The sequence below is a fragment of the Salmo trutta genome, chromosome 7 (genome assembly GCF_901001165.1).
Source record: "Salmo trutta chromosome 7, fSalTru1.1, whole genome shotgun sequence".
NCBI classification, from domain to species: Eukaryota; Metazoa; Chordata; class Actinopteri; order Salmoniformes; family Salmonidae; genus Salmo; species Salmo trutta.
The window spans coordinates 4454147-4462200 of NC_042963.1; the positions used below are offsets into that span (position 1 = coordinate 4454147).

Here is an 8054-nt window from a genome sequence, read left to right on the forward strand (position 1 = left end):
TACTCAAAAAAGAAATAAGCCAACACAAGATACCTCCTTTGACTATAAAAAATAGGCCATTTCAAGTTTAGACTTTTGACCTCCACACATAAGGCAAAATAAACATGTTTCCATTTTGTATTTGAATGGAATGAACATTTGTCCACCTCAAGTAACATCTTTAGATCACAGATGTGTAAGACAATCAACAATGGAAGTGGCAGGACTCCTACATTAGATAATGGGGAACCACCCAGACAGACAAGGTATTTTAAGTCCTGAGACATAAATAGGAGAGAAGTCGTCTCATTTGGGAAGTTGGGAGTGTATTGTTATTTGGCGAGTTGGTAGAGGATCTAACGTTGATTATTATTGTTCCTAAACTTGACCTTAGTAACCCCACCAACTACTTAAATACTCTCTGAGTAGTTGATTGCTACAACTATACTGAACAAAAATATAAATGCAACATCCAACAATTTTTAAAGATGTTACTGAGTTAGAGGTCATGGAAGAGAAATGAACATTCAATTCTCTGGCAACAGCTCTGGTGGACATTCCTGCAGTCAGCATGCCAATTGTACACTCACTCAAAACTTGAGACATCTGTGGCATTGTGTTGTATGACAAAACTGCACATTTCAAAGTGGCCTTTTATTCTCCCCAGCACAAGGTCCACCTGTGTAATGATCATGCTGTTTAATCAGCTTATTGATATGCCACAATTTTCAGGTGGTTTGATTATTTTGGAAAAGGATAAACGTTCACTTAAAGGGATGTGAACAACTGTGTGCACTACATTTGAGAGAATTAAGCTTTTTGTTCATATGGAACATTTCTGGGATTTTTTTTTTCAGCCAAGAAACATGGGACCAACGCTTTACATGTTGTGTTTATATTTTTGTTCAGTGTATATGTAGCGTAGCTTCCCTCTGACAGGTGAGATGGATATCTGTGGTGTGTTTCCCCACGTTGTTCAGTGATTTACAAGGCTGATCTGTGTCCCTTGTGGCTGTCCTGTTTACTCTGTGCTGCTGGGAGGCAGCTGACCACTAACGTCACAAATACATCATCTGGAACCCCATCAAAAATGTTGGGTCGGGAATCTGAATAACAATCTCTTATTCATAACTAGAACTGTGCTTGAAGTACTAAGGGCGTTATCAACTTGTTCATATTTCACAATAATCTTGTGTATTCACTGGTTAGCTTGTGGATGATAATGTTTAACTGTTTAAACTAATGACAATGCAGATTAAGTTAAACATCAAACGTTGTGTTTTTGTTAGAGGAAGAACTAAAAGTGAACAATATAAGCATTGTCAAATGATTTTATTCAAACTTTTTGTAAAATTACAAAAATACAAGTTTAACAGAAACCCACTGGGTTCAGATTGACTGATGTATGGAATAGCAACATGCCATTCTGATAAAATGTAACACATACAGTAGTATGGTAATATGTCTTTGTATTCATCCTGCAAAAGTATACATTTCAATAGATAAACTGGTAAATAGCAACATGATAACTAACATACATACATACATACATACATACATACATACATACATACATACATACATACATACATACATACATACGTCTGTACCTGATAAACATTCACAACACTGCATGATCCAAGGTTTTCCCTAGGCACTCACAATTCAAAACCAACAATGTAAACTCAACATCAGTTACATTTCAGATAAGGCAATACATTCTGAGAAGGAACAACTCCAAGGTCAAAATATCCACCTGGAATTAATACCTTGCGTAACCTTTGAACTATCAAAGCATATTACAGTTTCTGCTCAGACATTTTCAACTTTTTAGTTACAATGTATCAAAAAGAATGCCAATGTTATATTATACACCCTGAACATGTGGCCCACTGCATCAGGAAAGGATTCACGACATACAGGAATAAATCTATTATAGATTTCAACAACAACAACCTGTTTCAGTAGCTCTCAAAGTGCTTTACATTATATACAGTAGATAACACACCTTATCTTGTATAATGTTGCACCCACCTGCTACAACAATGTGCTGTGCAGTAATTCCTTTTCTAATAACAGTCATGTAAAGAGTACGCTCCATTTCTCAACACAGCCTAGTATATAATCATTCAAAAAATACTGTTAATCTGCTTTTAAATCCAAAGTTTAATTAGTTCAAGACTGGATCACTCCATATTACACTCTTTCCACCACGATATACATATTGTGCAACATTGCAATTTGAAGGCATCACTTTGGTTCTTTAACAGATGATGTAGAGGCTCAACATTTTGCCTAGCTATGGACTGGGTGGGAATCAACCTGTTATGAATGAAGACAGTTGTTAGAAAGCAGAAAAGTAACATTTAGCCTAAAGCACTACTCAGAATAAGTCAAATGTTTAGTTAACAATGTGAGACACCAAATGTGAGAACTGACCTCAGAGTACAGTGGTGGAGGCTGGAACCTGAACTCCTGGATGTAAGCAAAAGCTGGTCCACCAAGCTGTCTCTCCAACTCCTCGGACTGAGAGTAAGAGGGGCTGTGCAGTTCAAACTCTTCCTCAGACACCACATCCGCATAGTTAGGGGGGGCTGGGGATTAACCAGAAGGTCAACAACGTCAGAATCAACTTTGTATCTACTCAAAACTGTGTTGGTGAAAGCTTCAACACAAATACATGAAGTTAGACCATGACAATGAATGGGAGTTCATATGTGTGTGTTTGTGTGAGAGCATTTTTGTAAGGCCTCTCCTTACCTTCAGGCACTTCAGGAAGCGCCAGTGCAAGCCAGCTCATGTCCATGCTGAAGTGACTGCTCAAGCTGGAGCTTCTGCTGTCAATTCCATTGTATGGTATACTGCCAATCACAATGGGAAGCTCCACCTTGAGTTTCTTAGCACCTGGTATCTGTGCCATGACCTCCACATAGGAAAGGAAATAAGCAGGCATACGTTATACCATCTGAATGCTGACTTAGTTGAACACACCTTATTTACCCATTACTTACTGTAGGATACACACTTCAAGGGGAAAACCATGCAGATGATATAACACAACACAATGTAGTCTACAATGGCATTATTTACCACACTTTAACAACGTAATAGATTAGAGTAACAAAGTATCCATAGAAAAGGGCACTCACTGCCAGGGAGTATTCTACTCTGATGACTGAGGAGTTGAGAATTGAGGCAGAGACAGGTGGGATCTTCAGTGTTTTTCCATTCCAGGTGTCTGTGCAGCCTGATGGAATGTGGTTACCCCTCACACTGGCAACCAACTTTGTATGACTTTTTGTTTTGCCATTTGCCATGAAGGTCTGTATTTGGTAGATAGCTGCTTTAGGCACGATGAGTCGAGACGAACAGTTCTCAATCACAGCATAGATGGGAATTGACTCTCCTAGAATGAAGAAATGAATCTTGAGGAAAAAAATGTAATCTTGAGGACATTGCACTATAATTTAACTTGTTATTAGAGACATAACACATCTTCATTCATTATAACATGAATGATGAAAAACAAACTTTAGAAACATTGTTACCGTTACAGTAGCCCCTTCTGTTGATATTGACATTCAGAGAGATGGGGCCTGAGGTAAAAATCCAACAGCCAATCATCTTCTTGTTGTTTGTAGACACAGAGGACTGCAAAATAATAACAAATGAGTCAAGGGAGATTTCCAAGAATGCTACTTTCACTTAACATTTTGTTAAATGTTTTGTGGTTACTGTCCGATACACCAACAACATTTAAAAGCAGTTCCCATAGTCACAGATTTGAAAATCTAAAGGTGTCATCTATGTTTTAATAGACAGCAAGATGGTTGAGAGCCAATGTGTTGCATGTATGAAAACCAAACTGACCATCCTTTCAATCCAACTCACATAATGGTTAAAAACAGTAGGACAAAACACACAAAAACTGACGTGGCAATGCAATCTATTTTGAAGACTTATCACTCACCAGTAACCACGGGGAATTGACATCAACATGGCTGATAACAGAGAATTCTCTGTTGACAGTTTGATCTTGATTCAAGGGCCTCTGTAATACAGCTGTCACCTCATAGCAAACACTCCCATACTTCCCCTTGAAAGAGGTAACAAGGGGCCTGGAAGACATTATGGAATGTCACTCATTATTCATTTGACAAAAAAGCCAAATTAATTCAGGCATACTGAAAAGTATTCAATGGAAAGTCTCCATTAGCTGTTAAAGTTAGTACAGTAGCCAGACATCATCATGAGGCAAATCAAGCTTTGATTGCATAATTTCCTATTCAGTCTGAAAAGTTTTCACTCACATTTGAGTGAGCTCCACATGAAAGGGGAACTCATAATGCCCTTCATCAAGACTGATGAATTCCTCACCATCTGAAACAAAAGACAATTCAGTCAATAAATATAGTAATCAACATTTTACAACAATTTTATTATAATCACTGACTGGAAAGCATAGGGCCTGCTAAAGGTCTAGCGATTCCATAACTTCCTAAAGGTAGTGTACATTACAGCCCTGATAAAATTCTTTGTTACATAAAAATCCAGCCTGGTCTCATAGACTAGATATAACATTGTAATGTAAGGAGGGTGGATGGATGGATGGGTAGCTGTATAACGCGAACGTCTAGCAACTCAAAGGTGGCGTGTTCGAATTTCCTCATGGACAACATTAGCAGCTTAGTAACTTTTCAACTACTTACTATTTTTTTGTTCTTTGCAACTACTTAGCATGTTAGCCTTCATTAACCTGTTAGGGCTAGGGGGCAGTATTTACACGGCCGGATAAAAAACGTACCCGATTTAATCTGGTTATTACTACTGCCCAGAAACTAGAATATGCATATAAATATTGGCTTTGGATAGAAAACACCCTAAAGTTTCTAAAACTGTTTGAATGGTGTCTGTGAGTATAACAGAACTCATATGGCAGGCAAAAACCCGAGAAGATTCTGTACAGGAAGTGCCCTCTCTGACCATTCCTTGGGCTTCTTGGCTCTCTTTATTGAAAACTGAGGATCTTTGCTGTAACGTGACACTTCCTACAGCTCCCATAGGCTCTCAGAACCCGGGAAAAAGCTGAATGATGTAATTCCAGCCCCTGGCTGAAAAACATTAGCGCCTTCGGTAAGTGGTCTATCAGAGGACAATGAGACTGAGGCGCGTGCACGAGGCGACCCCATGTTTTTATTTTCTCTGTCTTTGAACTAAAACACGGTTTCCCGGTCGGAATATTATCGCTTTTTTACGAGAAAAATTGCATAAAAATTGATTTTAAACAGCGGTTGACATGCTTCGAAGTACGGTAATGGAATATTTAGATTTTTTTTGTCACGAAACACGTCGGGCGCGTCACCCTTATTTACCCTTCGGATAGTGTCTTGAACGCACGAACAAAACAGAGGATATTTGAACATAACTATGGATTATTTTGAACCAAACCAACATTTGTTATTGAAGTAGAAGTCCTGGGAGTGCATTCTGACGAAGACAGCAAAGGTAATAACATTTTTCTTATAGTAAATCTGACTTTGGTCAGGGCAAAACTTGGTCGGTGTCTAAATGGCTAGCCCTGTGATGCCGGGCTATCTACTGAGAATATTGCAAAATGTGATTTCACCGAAAAGCTATTTTAAAAATCGGACATAGCGAGTGCATAGAGGAGTTCTGTATCTATAATTCTTAAAATAATTATGTTTTTTGTGAACGTTTATCGTGAGTAATTTAGTAAATTCGCCGGAAGTTTGCGGGGGGTATGCTAGTTCTGAACGTCACATGCTAATGTAAAAAGCTGGTTTTTGATATAAATATGAACTTGATTGAACAAAACATGCATGTATTGTATAACATAATGTCCTAGGGTTGTCATCTGATGAAGATCATCAAAGGTTAGTGCTGCATTTAGCTGTGGTTTGGGTTTATGTGACATTATATGCTAGCTTGAAAAATGGGTGTCTGATTATTTCTGGCTGGGTACTCTACTGACATAATCTAATGTTTTGCTTTCATTTTTGAAATCGGACAGTGTGGTTAGATTAACGAGAGTCTTGTCTTTAAAATGGTGTAAAATAGTCATATGTTTGAGAAATTGAAGTAATAGCATTTCTAAGGTATTTGAATAACGTGCCACGGGATTCAACTGGCTGTTGAGTAGGTGAGACGATTTCGTCCCGCCGACCCTAGAGAGGTTTTAAGAGGGTGTGAATGATGCTGAATAGGTGTAGACAAAGAAGAGCTCTCCAGTAGTTGTACCAAAAACATGTCAGGGCCATTTTCTCAACAAAAAAGAAAAAAAAAGAAACTGGAGTTACAAGTTTATCAACTTTCAAAGCAGAATTATGTTCTTATTGTTGCTCAACTGCAGTGTATAATATACCATTTTGTAGCTTGGATTCTCTACTTTTATCCAATGTAAAAAAAAATACACAATTTCAAAGCCTAGCGAACCTCTAGCAACCCAAAGGTTGTGTGTTCGAATTTCATCAGACAACTTTAGCAACTTAACAACGTACTACTTTTTAGCTACTTACAACTACTTAGCATGTTAGCTAACCCTTCCCCTTTAACCTAACCCCAACCCCCAGCCTAGCTAACGTTAGCCAGCTAGCTAACGTTAGCATTAGCCAACTAACGTTAGCCGCAGCAAATTGGAATTCATGACAGATTATACGTTTAGCAAATTCTTAACATATCGTACAAAATGGATTATGGACATCCAAAAATGAATACATACCATACGAAACATCACACTAAATGGAGTGTTTCAAATTTACGTACAGAATAATACGAAATGCTCTGAGACCAGGTTGCAAAATCAGATCAGTACCTGGTGTTTCTTTGAGAGTTTGAGATATGCTGAAGTATTCCACCTGCTCACACTGAGATGATGTGTTTGCTATAGCAGCACTGCTCGGTGATGATGCTTGTCGAGTCCCTTCACCCCAACAGACCTGGGCACATCCTCTGGTCGATATTTTGACAGCTTTGATTTGTACCGACACACCTGTAGACACCTCGACCACAACGTGTCCAGATAGAACTTCACCAGCACTGTATTCACGCTTGTCTTCATTGTTGAACATGATACAGAATACCTTAACTTTGTCAGCCATCGTTGGACGTTACTTATGTAAAAGGAGACAGGTGGTTTTATACATAAGCCTATAATGATGATGATCAGAAGCTCTAACTTTCTCACTAGAATAGATTGCCTATCGACTAGACTAGAAATATGAAAATCTTAATTTACCTGTTGTCCTGGGATTCGATATGGGAACGTCAAGCTCGAATTTGGCAATGGACCAGCTAGTAACACATTTCATGAGAAACATTCAATAGAATAGGTCAAACACAATTGACATGATCATTGTTTTACATTAAGGTAATTGGGCCAATTTCCCACGCTGTCCAGAGAAAGCGGGGTTGCAGAGCGAAGGATTTAGCTACACCCAAAGAGCTCAGGGGCGTATTCATTACGCGGATTCTGTTGTAAAACATTCTTAAACGGAAGAAAACAGAACGAAACGGGGAGGGACCTACCTGAATTTCTCCAATAGAAACTCTCGTTTTGGACTAATGATTACACCCCAGCATACGCAATAATTGGGTTTGACTTTGGAACGTGTAGGCTCTACTACCATTGGACAGAACATTCACTGTGATGACGGACTGTACACAGCCAAGAAAGTGCGATATTTACCAACACGCATGATACATTGCATTGGTCCAATGGGGGACAAGCCAGTGCGCGTGAACAGTTGAGTCCTAAGGAGATTCGATTCTGTCTTTAGCGCCAAGGTGGGCGTAGTTTGTAACGGGTGATAAGTGATTGCATTCGTTTTGGAACCGGGCTTCATCCTATGAGTCACAAAAAAAAGTGAGGTAGGTTATGCACGTGGCGTAATGTTTAGGATACTCTGTTTTCACATATGCAAAAGTGATTGCTTTTATGGAAAAGAGATGTTGTATGTTTCTGAATGACGCATCACGCTGCCTTGTTGGCAACATGACTGCAATGCAGAATACGGTCCGATTTTAGCAGGCTGCGCCTCCCTCACCGGCTTCGCGCG

At 39.0% G+C, this 8054-nt stretch overlaps 1 protein-coding gene across 3 annotated transcripts; it reads right to left on the bottom strand.

The window, feature by feature from the left end:
• Positions 1-1294: 1294 nt before the first annotated feature.
• On the bottom strand, positions 1295-7484 carry LOC115196770 (arrestin domain-containing protein 4). 3 transcript variants are annotated; one of them, XM_029757664.1, is made up of 9 exons: positions 7235-7484; positions 6812-7109; positions 4290-4359; positions 3950-4097; positions 3528-3630; positions 3129-3385; positions 2740-2902; positions 2419-2573; positions 1295-2301 (listed from the first exon to the last, which is right to left on the bottom strand). In XM_029757664.1, exons 2-9 carry the CDS (start codon positions 7095-7097, stop codon positions 2275-2277), a joined length of 1209 nt encoding a protein of 402 aa, XP_029613524.1. In that variant the 5' UTR covers positions 7098-7109; positions 7235-7484; the 3' UTR covers positions 1295-2274. The 3 variants fall into 3 exon arrangements, with proteins under 3 accessions (XP_029613524.1, XP_029613525.1, XP_029613526.1); XM_029757665.1 differs by lacking the exon at positions 6812-7109; XM_029757666.1 differs by lacking the exon at positions 6812-7109 and having other exon boundaries at positions 3129-3404; positions 7235-7482.
• Positions 7485-8054: the final 570 nt, after the last annotated feature.

Bases quoted from the DNA above. Each gene is read 5' to 3' on its own strand.
- LOC115196770 (XM_029757664.1), bottom strand. From the start codon at position 7,097: ATGGCTGACAAAGTTAAGGTATTCTGTATCATGTTCAACAATGAAGAC. The intron at 4,098-4,289 runs GTGAGTGAAAAC...AATGTCTTCCAG, and splicing joins CATGTGGAGCTCACTCAAAT to GCCCCTTGTTACCTCTTTCA. The intron at 2,302-2,418 runs GTCAGTTCTCAC...CATTCATAACAG, and splicing joins CTCCACCACTGTACTCTGAG to GTTGATTCCCACCCAGTCCA.